The 16,498-nt window shown below is 37.4% G+C and overlaps 2 protein-coding genes across 2 annotated transcripts in view; one reads left to right on the top strand and one right to left on the bottom strand.

Moving 5' to 3' along the window:
- The window catches only part of LOC134841108 (radial spoke head 14 homolog), a 147,388-nt gene that overhangs the window by 46,773 nt on the left and 84,117 nt on the right, over nucleotides 1-16,498 (top strand). Inside the window, exons 2-3 of the mRNA XM_063856892.1 lie at nucleotides 5,515-5,623; nucleotides 6,046-6,132. Coding sequence (XP_063712962.1) covers nucleotides 5,515-5,623; nucleotides 6,046-6,132 — 196 coding nt within the window. The remainder of the gene's footprint in view (nucleotides 1-5,514; nucleotides 5,624-6,045; nucleotides 6,133-16,498) is intronic.
- The window catches only part of LOC134841109 (uncharacterized), a 111,004-nt gene that overhangs the window by 40,206 nt on the left and 54,300 nt on the right, over nucleotides 1-16,498 (bottom strand). The gene's annotated exons all lie outside the window — the stretch shown is intronic.

Raw genomic sequence — 16,498 nt, forward strand, 5'->3', positions numbered from 1 at the left:
ATATCTAGGACTTTGTTATGCACACCAAAAAAAAACTAATTTTTTAATGCAAAAATTTTTCTAGAAAGTGTTTGTTTGAATAAAAAACTCGTTTTGCGATTGAAAACAATTTGGGGCAAATTCGATGCTACCTGTCAAAATGCTAGTCATAGAATTTCCATATATTGAAATTGTATGATTAGCATTTTCCGTTTTTATTTATGAAGGTACATCGAATTTTATGCCAAAACAAGAGAATATTTTTTAAAAATACGATGACTTCAATTTAAAAAATTGTATGAAGTTTGTATGATTAGTCTTTTTCATAGAATTAGTTAATGGAATTGCTTGATTAGCATTTTTGGTCTGTTGGGGTCAACCCGGGTGGTTAATTTTGAACGAGTCTAGGCTATTCTCAAAGTTAGCTTGTGAAAATCCCATATCTCCCCTAAGTTGATTAAAGGGACAGGGGATTGTACGGTTGATCCAATATATCTGCAGCTAAAAAGGGAAAAGAAAACAAATAAAAGTATTTTTTCTACCAACATCTTCCTTTAAAAAATGCCTAAATTTTCCAAAGTTTTTCAACACTCGTAAGCGGCTGACTAATGCGTTTCCAAATAGTATGGAGGTCAGTAATGTAGTCTTTTTAAAAACATACGAGACGCTTAATACACCCCTGTGTTTTACAAGTGGGGGAGAAAGTGCGTGTAGGAGGATAAAATGAAAAACATTTTTTTGATTATTTCAAACTGAGAAACTTTTTTTGATTACTTCGTCAAGTAAGGCTTCGCCCTGATATGCGAGCAGTCTTGTTTGTATCATGCCCATGAAACGTACTTTTGATTCTAACAAATATTTCACAAGCTATCTCTTTCTTGTAGAAATATGAATCCTTAAAAAATTGCAAAAGGTTCAAAAATCCAAATCAACGCCAGCTAATTGATTCCATAATTTGTTACTAAACTCTAAAAGTATCACTTTGCGCTCGACCTTACGCGTGAGGGGTAGGTGAACAAGAAAGCATAATCAAAAATCTTTTAACGTCTAAAGGGGTAGTTGTTGCATTCAACGCAGCCGTGTTAAATTTCTTTTTTTTTGCTATACACCCCAAGTTTTCTTCTACATCCCAATTATAGAAAAATGACTATGAAACAAAAAAAATACAAAATTCACGCTAAAATCTCCAAAACTAGTTTCACTCGAGTAAAACTAAATTTTCATGGATTAAATTAAGCTATTGTGATATATTAAAATAAGCTATTTTCACCTTGTTTGCTCGCTTTATTCGCCCAATTAAGGCTAAAAAAGGTTAACCTGTTTTTCTCAATACTGCGAAAACCGTTTTTTAAAATTTTTTGAAGGTCGCTTCAATCACGATTTAAAGGACTTTACTATTACATATCACCTGAACCGTTCCGAGGAATATTTTTTGTACTTAATTTTTGCGTGGGAAAAACACAAGACAAAAATTAAAACACTTAAATGCAAAGTTCCTCCCCATTTTTAAAATAGTTAGAACAAAAAAGAGATTTTGTTTCTTTCAATGTAAAATTTCAAAAAATACATCAGAGAACAAGTGGCATTCTCAGAAAACTTACTGAATAGCGGCCTGATCGATTTCCGGCAAAAATTTTCTGGTCTATTTTCAGCGGGCTATTTTTTGAGGTTATTTTTTGAGAGCTTCTAAGAAATGGTCAATAATTAGCAAACTCTTTGGTGATATTTTTGTTCACTTTCAAGTTTTCGAGTATTTTTAGTTGATAGGGAGACTGATAAAACCTGGTATCGCTTATTGCGATTGCCTTGTGTAGTTCGCCTTAAGTTTATAATTTATACGGCTATTTGAGTTGCAATTTCATCTCTTGTGAGCTGAATTACGGCATTGACTGAAACCTTTAAGGTACTTCGATAACTTAAGCTCTTGACGTTATTCAAAACTAGTCGAGCATCTCTTTTTCCTCTAGAAATGTCATGATTTTTGTTCATTCCTCATTTCAATATATTTTTTTATCCATTGTTGTTGCTCGGCATGTATAAGATTGACATGTTGAGCAGTTTCATTTCGTAGTAAATTTTTTTTTACATTTAAAATGATAACACTGGTGTTTCTTTGTCTTTGGAAGATATGGTAAACTGGTGAGACGCTTCAAACTTTATAGCTCATAGAATGGTACAATAGTATGACAGTAACTAAGGCAAATTGATTTAAAAACAAAAAATGAAAACATGTTTTTTGATGCCTTCAATTAGCATCAGGTAAGTTATTTTTGTTTTAAACGCGTGAATGAGGGATTAGTTATCTAGCTAATCAAATAGCAAATTTTCTTTGAGAGACTGATTGCATCGAAAGAATTGAAAATAACATCTATCGCGTCAGTTAGTACACTTAATCGGAGCGTTCTATAACTGTTACAAGACTTAATTTGAAACAAAGTATCGGTTTAAAAACGGGGTAAATTGCTTACGGGATTGCCTTTTACGGGGTGATAAAACAAGGTTGTTAAACTTATGGATTAAATAATTTGAAGTTAAATGGTGGTCATAAATACAATAAAGATTCCTTAAAAGTCAAGCCTCAGTTCTTGTTTTCACCAATAATTCAGTTCCAAAAATTTTTGCCCGGTTCGGTTTTCCCTCGAAATAGTTTGTGGAAAGATAAAAACTTTCCGTTTTTCCCTAACTCTGCCTGTTTTCGGATGAATTAATCTCAAGCGAAATTCATCAGAGAAAAATCTGTTGCAAGAGCAGAGCTTACCGCTTTCCTTTCCAAAAGTTTAATAGATAGTTTCAACCAGATGCAGGTCTATTATATTCTCGAGGAGAAGAGATTTTTAAAAAAAAATCAACCTCACCCTCTTCATCAATAATGCAGAACAACGTTTTTCTTAAACTAGGTCCTCATCGTTGAAATTGATCCAGAAACACTTTCATAACTCTATGCTCATCACTGAAATTGAACCAGAAGCAGGTGTTCAAATTTGCCCTCCCCACGCATATTTTCCCACAAGAACTTGGTTCAACATAGTTGTTCCTTAGCATTTAACTTGTAATTAAATTAAAATAGGATGCAATAGACCACCCATACCTTGCAATTTATGAAGACTTGCGATACAAAACAGCAGAAATTAACAAATAGCAAAAAAAAGATCATCCAGTAATAGCACAGAATGTTTTAAAAAAGTAAAAAAACTTTTAAAAAAATTGAAAAGGAAACTTAAAAATGGAAACTAGATAACTTTTTTTCTCAACAAAAGGCAAATAAATTAGGTTAATTATAGCTATAGGAAGGTTAATCTTTCAATTGACTTGAATCGGCTGTAGAAAAAATTGATGAGTCGTCAGTGTTACCAAATTTCTTGAAAATTGGTCTCAAAATAAGAAAAAACGGGCCATTTTTTTGTTTTTTAGAGTCTACTACGTCACTACTGAAATTGTGGGTCTTCAAATTTTTCTTCAATCTGATCCCTTTCAAACTTTTCTTGAGGCATTCAAATTTAGGTGGAAAACACACCCTGCTCCATGTTTTTTCCTTATTTTCGTGGATTGGTAGGTACAAAAAAGGAACGCCTTCAATCAATATTCCGAAGCTTATCAAAAAGTACATACACAAACACACACACATACACGCACACACACACACACACACACACACACAAACACACACACACACACACAAACACACACACAAACACACACACACACAAACACACACACACACACACACACACCCATATATATTGAACTCAAAGTCAAAATTTAGCTCCAAATTCCTTCTTATTTTTTTTTAAATTTGCTCTGAATCGATTAAATTTTGACTTTGACTGTAAAAAAGTTCGGAAAATGATTAAAACTGGCGGTGAATTCGATCCAATTAATTTAACTTCCGTAGCAATCAAATCAAATAAAAAAAATTTCTCTCAATTTCTCATCGCAATTATATGAAAACTATGTTTTAATGGCCACTGAATTTTGGTTATCTGAAAATCTATACAGTTTTGAGTTGTCATCTTAAACTCTCAAAATATCTCGGAACGAGTCTTGTACTGGTACTAAAAAGGTAGTGCCCTATCTGTTACAAAAAAGGAAGCTCAAATTTCCCCTTATTATATCAATAAAAGGGTTCTTATTTGGCTTCGTGTTGATTCATACCGACATTAAAAACAAAACTTTGTATAAATGTTTTGTATGGTCCAAGCAAAAATTTTTCAATATTTTTTTTGGACCAGAATACTTCAAATGTTTTAAGCGCATGCAAATTTACAAAAAGACTGCTCTTATATCAGGGCAAAGCCCTGAATAATAGGACTGTCTTTTATTTCACATCGAAAGAAAGTATTGAAAATCTAAAATTTTGAACAATGTCGAAGTGTGAAATGTTGAGTGGTATGAAATTAACACGACCGATCCGATTAGCTAGCCTCAATTCAGTTTGGAACGATTTTGTTGTGCGGGATAATTCACCACGCATAAAAACTTCGCGTTACGCTCTCAGCAAATATGAATGAATTCTTCAAAGCGCGCATAATTTAGTCCAGGACATGGTCAATTTGGCAATTTTCAAATCCCCAGAACTCTACAAAAAAGATCGAACGTAAAATATCTCGAGAAGTCAATATCTCCAGCGAAAATTGACTGAAGAAAAAAAACCATACCGAGCATAACTATTCTGTTTTTTTTTCGAAAGTCGGAACAACAAATTTTCTGCTGTTTTATTGCTTTAAAACTAATGCTTTGGATAAACTGGGTCTTTTATCAAGTGTTTAACCAATTTGGAGTATTTCTTTTTAAATAATAGTAAACATTCACAGGTTCATGAAAAAGAAACGACCAAGCAAACGGCTAAAAATAACTATTGACCCAATCTTAGTCTGGGTATATGTGAGTGAACTCTAAATACTAAGATGCTGGATCCATGCTGGTATTTAGAAATATAAGTGATGTCAATTTTCTTTTTTACTGTTGATCTGCGCATTTTATTTGGTGGGCTAAAATCTTGGCTTGGTGTTTGGTGCAAAGTTTGCGTCAAAAATGGTTGTTCATTGTGACACAACTTAAGTTTAAAATATGGCTTTTTTGAACGCATTCCAATTCATCGCGGCACTACAAAATAGCGCAATTATATCTACTTTTTAAACTTTGAATGTTTTTTTTTAACATTTTTCATAAATACAGCAAGTAACGTTCTATTCAACTAACATTCTATTCAAGTGCAAGTAACGGTCTAGTCGCGCAATATAATATGAATTCAGAAAAAAAACTTCCTTCAAGTTTCCTATCACCAATGGCATAGGAGGTTTTATCAGTGCGGTACTCGGTGCAGGAATAAAAAAAAACACATCTTAGGCCAGTTCGTTCCCATCCTCTGAACAAAAACAGGATGAAATTTCTCCCTCTCTCGAATAATTTTTAAATTAACTATTTGCACTTTTTTTGAGAGAAATAGGCAGCAAGATTGAGGAGAGGTAGAAACTCTCGACATTTAGCTGCATGGATCATAGCAGCAGAGCGATTGAGCATTGGTGTTTGTTTTAGAACAGTGAGCTGAATGAGGAGTGTGATCTGTTGACTAGACAGAGGGCTTTGATGGCACTGTGCGACCATCTCAGAGACCCAGAACACATCCAACACGCCATTCAGTGTGGTCAGTAGCAAATTATAATAGTCATTGAAAGCAGCAAATGCCTCAGAATCCAAAGCCAAACATGTTTTTTTTTAATTTTCGGATGCATTGAAGACATTTTAGACATTGGCCAGCAGCGTTATCGTTAAATTTGATTAAATTTGCTGTTTTTATCAAGTATTTTTGAAATGTTTATAATAAGCTTCGTATTCTTTCCCGCGCTAATGACTACCAACCTTTAATTGAATCGTTGCTGTTATGAAACTTATCGCGCTGAGGAGCTTTCAAGTACTTCGGGGCTTTTAGAGTCATGAATATGCAATTGAAGTGGTTTCTTTGGAGCCGATAGTAAAAATTGTAATTAATTTTAACAGTTTTCTTGCGCACGGTTACATTGGTTATAGTTGGCAAATATGAACCGCGACTTTAAATTTTGTTTTCAGGCATCATTTTGAGCTTGAAAAAACTGCTGGCGGATGATGACGTCACTGTGCGATGGAAGACGTTAGAAGTTCTCTACATCATTTCCTGTTAGTTCGAAAAATTTAAAACACTTCAGATTACGTAATGAATGGTAATGCAAAAACAGATCATTCGTAGACAGGCATAGACAGGCTAGCACCTTTTTGATAGATCCAATGCTATTTGTTACAGACGGAATCCCTGAATTGTTTTTATCAGACGGAATCCCTAAATTCTCTGACTTCCTTTTAACACCCTGATGAAATAGTTCATGAAAAACTGATGAATTGTTCGAAATAAATTGAAAACAATTTTGTTTTGGTTCTTTTTTCTTCATTCATCCACGAATATTGGTGCGCGCTCTCCCACATGCCATGTCAAGTTCAAATTCAAAATCAACGGCAGGGGCTTGTACGATTTGGGGGATTGTACGGTGGATCCAAAATTCATAAAATTCGAGTCTGGTAACATGTTAATAAGACTATGATGCTTGGCTCATTATTTGGCTTTTAAAGAAAAGTTACGGAATATTTATGCTTGTTTTCATCTAAGTCAAAACTCGACCTTTTACCATGTAAAATAATAGTTTGATATTGTTGTTATGAACTCAACTATCAAAAAACAATTCATCTGGGATTTTTTGCTGCAAATGGTGTCCTACAATTTAATACATTACAATTTAACACCGTAAATTCTAACATCTATTCAATTCACTACTAAAAAAATAAAATTCACAGAAATTTAACTCCTATTTTCCAATTTAACGCCAAAAATTTCAACATCAAGTGATATCATTTCTAAAATTAAAGCTGTATGAACTCTTTATTCTAACTTCTCTCACATCAATACTAATCCTGCAATTAACGCACGCACCATGATGAAAAACTTGGTTCATCCTAGTTATACATGACATCAAGCATTTAAAAGATCTCAGCGAGAGATTTACCCCGGCTGTCGCAGTTGTCAGTGCGGTTTTGTCAGTCACAAATGATTTGGCCGATCAGTTTGCCCTCCCAACTAAAGGCAAACTGAGCCGAACTGCAGCGCGCACATGTGCGCAGCTAGATTTCAATTTTGAAATTTTTATCCGGTAAGACAGTGGATCGAATGATCACGAGCGTATTATTTTGTGCGGCGACCCTGAAAAGCTAAGAGTTCCCAGCGAAGCGAATTACGAGCGATTATTTTGTTCGGCGACCCTGAAAAGCAGAGGAAAACCTACAATTGATTTTTGCATGCGCTATTTGATTTAGCACCCAACTGCTGTCCTGAAAAATCTTAATTAGCTTTTGAGCAAGCTGCTCTTCAGTCCTTCCAGAAAACATTCCGCGAAGCACAATTATCGGGTTGTTTTTTCCATCTTCTGTAGAGTTAAATGCGAAAAATCGAAGAAGTGGGCCTGTAAGTGATCTACGAAAACCTACGGCCCTCCAAACGCTGCCTTCCCTTGCGTTTGAAAAAATTTTAGTCCTTCCAAAATTATTCTCAGCTTTTTTTTTAAAAAGACGTTTCGAAACTTAATTAAGCCGGAAACTTAATTAAGCACAAGAACTTGACTCGTGCACTAGCAATTTAGTCCCAGGACAATTGCCCTTTTTTCGAGTTCCTAGGTTGTGATTAGGGGCTGGCAAACCCTTTACCTTTGCGTTTGTGTGCCAACACTTCAAAAAAAAAGCTGGCAAAGCGGTCAGGTTATAGATTAAAATTCGAGAATGGTTCTGAAAAAAAAATAACTTTTAAGCTTTTGATTTTGGTTCAAACCTTTTTTCAATGTCTGCTTCGGCTGAAAATGTCTGGAGAATCAGACCACATTTTTCAAAGGATTGAAACATTGCCTTTTGGATTAAAACATTGCTGGAAATGTTTTAAAACGGTGTTAAAAACACAAAGAAATATTTTTTAAAATGTAGCAATGTTAAACTGCCCCGGCAACAAATTATTGGGAGTGAAATTGTATGATGTTGAGTTGTTTAGAGTTAAAAAGATGGAGCTGTTTCAAACATATGGGAATTTGGAAATCGCTGATATGTCCAGCTTGTTATAATTGACGCGTAAGCGGTAAATAAATCATTCAATTACGGATTGAAACCAGCAAATTGGTCTGACAGAGATCATAAGCGAAGTGCTAGGTAGATAGGACGACAGGCTATTAAGACCAAAAGACAATACTCGGGCAATTAAGAGCATTTAAAACATGTAACACACGTAGTTCGAATTTCAGTGTTTTAAGTTTCTCAAAATTACAATGTGGAGAATTGCGTGTAGCGTCGTCTTAAAGACCCATCAAAACGGTTGTAGTTTTACTGTCCTGATGTCTTATTTACGGGTCAACGACAAGAGATTCTTTTGTGCATGTGGCAGAATCACAAGAAGACAAAATGAAAAAGCAATTAATCAATTTTCCTTTTTTTTGTTTGATTGATCGTTTTTTGAAGCAAACATTTTTTATAGCTATTGGGGGATGTCGGAGCATTAACGGTGTCATACCTCAACTTATGAGCATCAGTATAATGAATCCGAACGGATTGATAAACATAGTCTTTATATGAATTTGAACAAAACAGCTGTTGTTCAGAAACATAAATTATCGTATGAGACTTGCTCATGGACTTTAGTCGGCATGCAGCCGTATCAAGGTCAACTGGCCAAACAATATATAAATAAATATCTTAATCAAATTTAAAAATAACAACGATAATAAGTTTATTCATACGTACCGGATGACACTCCCTCTTCTCTAAAAATTTTAAGTTTCAAACTTTCGAGTTTTATAGTCTCTTGAGGACTCGTATGCATTTTCTCCCTCTTGTCTAATGTTTGCTATTTCATTGATTCCTCAACTTCTTGATTGTTGTTATCGTCTTCGGGTTTTTCGTGTTCCTCTTGGGTGGCCTCTTTGTTTGTGATGTTGTCCGTTTTGTTGCTGCTTTTCTTAGTTTCGATAAATAGGATGTCCGTTTTGTTCGGGCTTTCATCTGACGAAATAAGGTCGAATAACTTCTTTCATATGTTTTGCTTTATTTTTCGAGCTGATTGTCTCCAGAAAAATTCATTCACGCTTGATATTCTGGTGATTTGTCCGCGAAACCCATTTCCTGAATGATCGATTTGAGGCTTGGTTTCGTCGATGGGTATATTTGATCCGATGGTGAATGGTGTTTCCAGAATGCCTGTACCTATGCTGTATGTGGTGTGTATGTTAAAATTATTCCGTCGATTGTTTTATATTTTTCTTGAAAAGTTTTGGGATCTTTTACTTTATTTGCCACTCGGATCGTCTTTCTTGCCATTTGTTCTAAGCGTTTGCTAACGTTTTTGTCGGTGGGTGTTTGTATTCCTTTATACCTATTGTTTATTTTATCTACATTTATTGCTATGTTACGTTTGCGTTTTGCACCTGGTGTTTGTTTTGATGTCTTGCCTGCTCCAATCAGTTGTGGGTGTAGTTGCTGTCGTTTGTTGATCGAAACTTCATCCTCCGGCCAATGTTGCAACTCGTGCATGATTTCGGGTGGCAGAGGCGGCTTCGTGAAGTTTTTTCGATCTAAACATGCGTGTTTTGCATTTTCCCAGTTCAGATTGGTGGGTGAACTAGTATTTGCCAAGTTTGACAGAGGAGTATTTGGTTTTCTGCCCATGTGTGCTTCAAAAGGTGAAATTCTGGTTACACCATGTGGTGTTATGCGCAAAATTTTTAATATTTCAGCAAAGTCCGAAGCTTATTTGTATAGTTTATTTGTTGGATCTATTCTCATAACTCCTAGACGACATTTTAATGTTTGTATCATTCTTTCTACCACCCCTATGGCTCTATGATCGCCGACTGGTGCAAAAAGTAACTTTGTATGATTTGTGTTAGAAAAAAAGTTGGAATTTTTTTGCTCCAATTGTTTGTGTTTGATCACATTTTAGCCGACGCGGTACTCCGTTATTCGAAATATACCGTTGCATGCATTTTATGACGATATCTGCTGTAGTATTTGAAACAAACTTTACTGTCGGAAGTTTTGACCATTTGTCTATTGCAACGAGTATGTAAGCATCCTTATTTAATTCATCGGGAAGGGGCCCGACAAAGTCTAGTTGTACTTCTTCATTTGGTTCTACTACCGAATCCAATTGGAATGAATGATTTTTTCCGTTGTTGGTTTGAGGTTTTTACCTTGTTCTGTACAGTCCTTGCAATTTTTCGCCAGCTGGACATTTGATCGGTGGATGTGTGGGTTACTCCAGCGTTGCGGACGACCCTGAGTGTGTCAAGTGTAGGCTTTCCAGTATTGTCTGGCGCAGCTGTGATGGTATAACGATGTGTTCGTCAATCAGCAGACAGTCCTTCCGCGCATGTAGTCTGTTGCGGACTTTAAACCAATATTGTCCGTAGGCGGATTTTATCGCTTCCCAATCCCAATTTTTCACAAAATTGATGAGCGGTTTGAGATTCCATTCCTTTTTGGTAACTGTGGCGATGAATTTGAACCCCGGGACCTTTTGCAGTCGTCGTCGCAACAGCGGTGTGTCCTCCTCTGCTTTCGTATTTGTTGTCTGATTAACAATTGCCACTATCCCTTCTGTTATTTCATGGTAGCTAGCTTCCAGTTGTGTGGCTTTGGGTTGTCTTCCTGACATTGTGGGCGGATCTTCATTTGAGGCACATTGCTCCTGGCTTGCGATGTCGTAGTTTATTCGACTCACGAACTCCTGTGTCTCGGGCCGTTCCTCCCTAGGTTCTGTTTGGGTTCCCACCAACACTTTATCGTTGTCCGTCTGTATTGCCACTGTTGCCTTAATTTTGGGGATGCGCTGTTTTGCTGCTTGTGGATTTTTTTCGGTAAACGATATTGTCGGGGATTTTTTGACTGGTGGTGGCCTTGAGGAGATTAATTCTCTGGCGTCCTTGACGTTTAATTGTGTAGTTGTCAATGCCGAAGTGTTGGCTGTTGCTCTCTCTTTCATTGGTGGTCTTTTTTGCTACCGAGGATCGGAGAGGCTTTCTTCCCTGTCTGATGTCGCACGGCAGTCGATTTGTTTTTCTTCCTTTCGACCACGTGGGTTTAGTGATTTCAGTTCGTCCGGAATGAATCCGCCTTTGTATTATTTGAGATCCGGTTTTCCATTCATAATCGTTCGTTTGTGTATGAGTTGGACGATTTTTTTTGATTTTTCGAAAGAAACTGGTAATTTTTTCTCGTGGTTTTTTCTTGCGTCAGAGCTGACCGATTTGGAGAAAGATTTGAGAAAAACGGATCTAGTTTTTGTTTTTGCAATTGACCGCTTGCGGAATTTTTGAAAGAATACGGATTCAAATTAATTTTTGAATTGTTAATTGTTGTCCTTTTATAATCCGCGCGCTTTTTGATCAGCTGACACGGTGCCATATTTTGATTGGCTATCTCATTAAGAATATGGTTGTCAATCACCTCCAAGTTATTTATGAATGTATTAACTGATGCAACAGCAAATTCCTCATCATACTCGCTTGGGGGTATTGCCAATCCATAGTACTTCTTCATTTGGTTCTACTACCAAATCCACTTGGAGTGAATGATTTTTTCCGTTGTTGGTTTGAGGTTTTTACCTTGTTCTGTACAGTCCTTGCATTTTTTCGCCAGCTGGCCGATTGATCGGTGGATGTGTGGGAACCACACGTTTTGACAAAAATCCAGCGTTGCGGACGACCCTGAGTGTGTCAAGTGTAAGCTTTCCAGTATTGTCTGGCGCAGCTGTGATGGTATAACGATGTATTCGTCAATCAGCAGACATTCCTTCCGCGCATTTAGTCTGTTGCGGACATTAAACCAATATTGTCCGTAGGCGGATTTTATCGCTTCCCAATCCCGCTTTTTCACAAAATTGATGAGCGGTTTGAGGTTCCAGTCCTTTTTGGTAGCTGCGGCGATGAATTTGACCCCCAGGACCTTTCGTAGTCGTCGTCAGAACAGCGGTGTGTCCTCCTCTGCTTGCGTCATTGTTGTCTGATTAACAATTTCCACTATCCCTTCTGTGATTTCATGGTGGCTAGCTTCCATTTGTGTGGCTTTGGGTTGTCTTCCTGACATCGTGGGCGGTTCTTCATTTGAGGCACATTCCTCCTGGCTTGCGATGTCGTAGTTTATTCGACTCACGAACAACTCCTGTGTCTCGGGCCGTTCCTCCCTAGGTTCTGTTTGGGTTCCCACCAACACTTTATCGTTGTCCGTCTGTATTGTCACTGTTGTCTTAATTTTGGGGATGCGCTGTTTTGCTGCTTGTGGATTTTCTTCGGTAAACGATATTGTCGGGGACTTTTTGACTGGTGGTGGCCTTGAGGAGATTATTTCTCTGGCGTCCTTGACGTTTAATTGTGTAGTTGTCAATGCCAAAGTGTTGGCTGTTGCTCTCTCTTTCATTGGTGGTCTTTTTTGCTACCGAGGATCGGAGAGGCTTTCCTCCCTGTCTGATGTCGCTTGCCGGTCGATTTGTTTTTCATCCTTTCGACCACGTGGGTTTAGTTATTTCAGTTCGTCCGGAATGAATCCGCCTTTGTATTATTTGAGATCCGGTTTTCCATTCATAATTGTTCGTTTTTGTATGAGTTTGACGAAGTTTTTTGATTTTTTGAAAGAAACTGGTAATTTTTTCTCGTGGTTTTTTCTTGCGTCAGAGCTGACCGATTTGGAGAAAGATTTGAGAAAAACTGATCTAGTTTTTGTTTTTGCAATTGACCGCTTGCGGAATTTTTGAAAGAATACGGATTCAAATTAAGTTTTGAAGTGTTAATTGTTGTCCTTTTATAATCCGCGCGCTTTTTGATCAGCTGACACGGTGCCATATTTTGATTGGCTATCTCATTAAGAATATGGTTGTCAATCACCTCCAAGTTATTTGTGAATGTATTAACTGATGCAACAGCAAATTCCTCATCATACTCGCTTGGGAGTATTGCCAATCCATTTCAATTTCGTGACATATAATCTATTAGCCCCATTTTTTTACCCGCTAAGTGTTTGATAACGAAATGAAATACAATTAGTCGATCAATCCAACTGGTTAATTTACCTTGACTGGTTTTTGATCTTTCGCTTGCGTCTAAAGCGCTGATTAAAGTTTGGTGGTCTGCGATGACAGTGAAATGTTTCCCGTACCGATGACATTTGTAGTGTTCAATTGCCCACACTACAACGATTATTCTAGTTCGTTGACTGAATACTTTTCCTTGAGGGAATTCAAAAATCTTGAAGCATAGACAATTGGCAACCAACCTTCTAGTGAATATTGTTTGAGCGACGCCCCTAATCCTGATGTAAAAGCATCAGTTACTATACGTGTTTCTAGATGTTGATCAAAATGTTTGTTTTGTGTTATTTCAGATACTAATTTATTCAGATTTTCAAATGATGTATTTTGTTTCGGTTTCCAGTTAATTGATTTTTTGTTTAGCGTGTTTTTCATTAGTGGCCTCAATGCTGCTGCTGTTTGTGCTAAGTTTGGGATATACCTGGTGAGGTGTTGTATAGACCCTATGTATTTTTTAAGATGTTTTAATGTTTGGAGGGGAGAGCTTCTCAATTGCCTCTGTTTTTCTTATCAAAGATGTAGTGCCCTCGCTATTTATACTGTACCGTAGCCACTCAACTTCTCTACAAACAAACCTACATTTGTCCAATGATATGGCGAAAATTTCACCGTCCAGTTTTGCCAGAATCGTTTGTAGTTTTTGTTTCTCTATATCGATTGACCCCTTGGTCACAATCAAAATGTCGTCTAAATATGAGTAGGTGTTTGAGCAATTTGTAAGTATGAGATCGATGGCCTTTGAAGTTCGGCCGCCATATCCGTGAAGCCGGAAAAACCGATTTGCAATTGCTAGGTTCCTGTAGCGTTGCCACCAATTAAACTGAAGTTGCATTGTTCCCGAGTTGGTTTGTCTAACGGGATTTGTGAATACGCGTAGCGCAAATCCAGTGTTGAGAATAGAGTTTGCTGGTTGTTGTTCGTTTAAATTACCTGTGCTATGTTGTCTAACAGTAGATCGATGTTAGGCATTCGATATTTATTCTTGTGAATAAATTTATTTATCTTCTTTGAGTCTAACGCCAATTTCAACGTCTGGTCTTTTTTTTATGTAATCACGATTGGACAAAAGAATTGTCGATCGGATTTTTTATCCAGTTTTATAATGTTTTTGTGATCCATGAGTTTGTTCAGTTCTTTTTCTACTCGTTCTTGTAGGTGCGCCGGAACACGGCGTCCTTTCTGCTGTACCGGAAAAAATTCTTTATTGAATTTGGTCCGCATTACGTGATTTTTGACTTTCCAACACAAATCCATAGTTGTGGATAGTTATCTTTTACCCATTGTTTGATTTCTGGGTTTGATTGTTCTTGTTCACGTATATTCAGTACGTTCCCTTGTTTTGGCTTTTCCTGTATTAATCTTATTTCAATTTGTGGAAGGAGTTTTTGGCCAATGATGTTTTTTTTTGGTTGTCTACGATGATGAATAGAGCAGCTCATATTTTCCAGCCTCCTGATTCGATTGTCACTATCAGTTTTCCCTTTAGAACAATTGTTTCGCCGTTGTAGCATGCTAAGTTCCGAGTCGTTTCTTCCGATGGAATTTGTTTCAGTATTACAGATTTGTCATTTTCTTGTAACCGCCGGCCGGTTTTTTCTTTTAAAAACAACATTGGGCTCCCGGAGTCAGCGATTTCAAATAAGTCATCTGTTTTTGTCTTCAATTTATTGATGTGTCCATTTCAATCCTGCTCGGACAAATTTGTTGCGTGCTTTATTTCAAATGCTTCTGATATTGCCATTACTAAAAAAATATCGAAGTGATACTCCTCCCAACCATTTTTTGGCGTAAAATGAGCAAAAGCGACTGGGTCTAGTTCGGTTCCTTGACACTCTGATTCGGTTTTATCTTGTTCCTCTTCGTTGTTACGGTTTCCCAGATAATTAACATTTCCTGAGCGACACACTTCAGCAAAATGACCCCGTTTGGCGCATTTAGAACAAATTTTATCCTTTGCGGGACTTGATTATATGTGGTTTTGTCCGAACTGGTTACCTTATTTGTAGCATTGCTTTTGAGTGTTAGAATATTGGTTTCTTTGTTGTTGGGACTGACCTCGTGCATTTTGTTGGCCTCGAGGATATGCGCGTCCTGGAAAATTTCCGCGGCCTCTTTGAGGTACCTGATTGTTTGCAAATTTACCTCGTCCTCGTGTGTTGATATAGTGTATTGGTTCCTGTTTTGTTGTTGTTATCTGATTTCCAAACGGATTCGTTTTCATTGTGCGGCGGTGTTCGATCCCCTTTTCTCTGCGTAATGCATACTCATACGCATATTGTGGGGTCCTTTTTTGTGCGAGTAGCTCTTTAGCTATCTTTTCATTGTGCATACGTGCCGTAATCATGTCTCGCAACCACTCGTCCTCCATGTCCCCGCAATCGGCTCTGGAAGCCAACTCGACCAAATCAGCGTAAAATTGTTCCAGACTTTCCGTTTTCTTCTGTTTTCTGCAGATAAAGTTGTATCTTTCGAACGCGACATTTCTGGTTGTTACGAATATGTCTTCTAGCGTCGTAATCAGCTCTCTTGTTGTCACCGCGTGCAACAGAAGACCCGGGCGTTTTTGCTGAACTTGACGTTGGCTCTCGGCTCCCAGGCAAAAAAAAACCTAATTTCTTACTTTAGCGTCTGCTTCATCCCATCGGAACGAATTGCATAGGACTCCCTTTTCTCGTGCTTTCACCACGTGGTTTTCCCAACCAACTCTCTTTTCTCGATTGCGAACCTCCCGATTTTTCCTCTGAGCGTCTGTTTCTCCGTATATTTCGACCTCATATATCGGTTCTGTGGGCTCAACGAGTGGAGTTTTATTTCTTTGAAGATTTCTTCCTTCGATCCCGTCTTTAGCAAATACTGCCATCTCAAATATCGCTGCCCACTTCGACCATTCCAGTGGTGGCTCGCTTGAGGCTTTCTCCCAGAATGGGTTGATATTCAGCGGGTTTTTTGAGAATCCTGCTGGCTGGCGCCATGTCATACCTCAACGTATGAGCGTGAGTATAATGAATGCGAAAGGATTGATAAACATAGTCTTTATATGAATTTGAATAAAACAGCTCTTGTTCAGAAACATACATTATCGTCTGATACGACTTGCCCATGTACTTTAGCCGGCATGTAGCCGTATCAAGGTCAATTGACCAAACAATATATAAATAAATATGTTAACCAAATTAATTAAAGAAATAACAACGATAATAAGTTTATCTATCCAAACCGGATGACAAACGGTTTGGCCCTTAAACACTAGCAGTCTTGTTTACTAGCAGTTAAACTGGCCTGAATACAAAAAAAAACATTTTTATACGTAAAATTTTGTCACTTTCTGTCAAAGTTGCAGCACCAAAGCTAATAGTTTGGCGTATTAAAGAATGCAAATGA

Source organism: Symsagittifera roscoffensis, chromosome 3 (genome assembly GCF_963678635.1).
Source record: "Symsagittifera roscoffensis chromosome 3, txSymRosc1.1, whole genome shotgun sequence".
Classification (NCBI taxonomy): Eukaryota; Metazoa; Xenacoelomorpha; order Acoela; family Convolutidae; genus Symsagittifera; species Symsagittifera roscoffensis.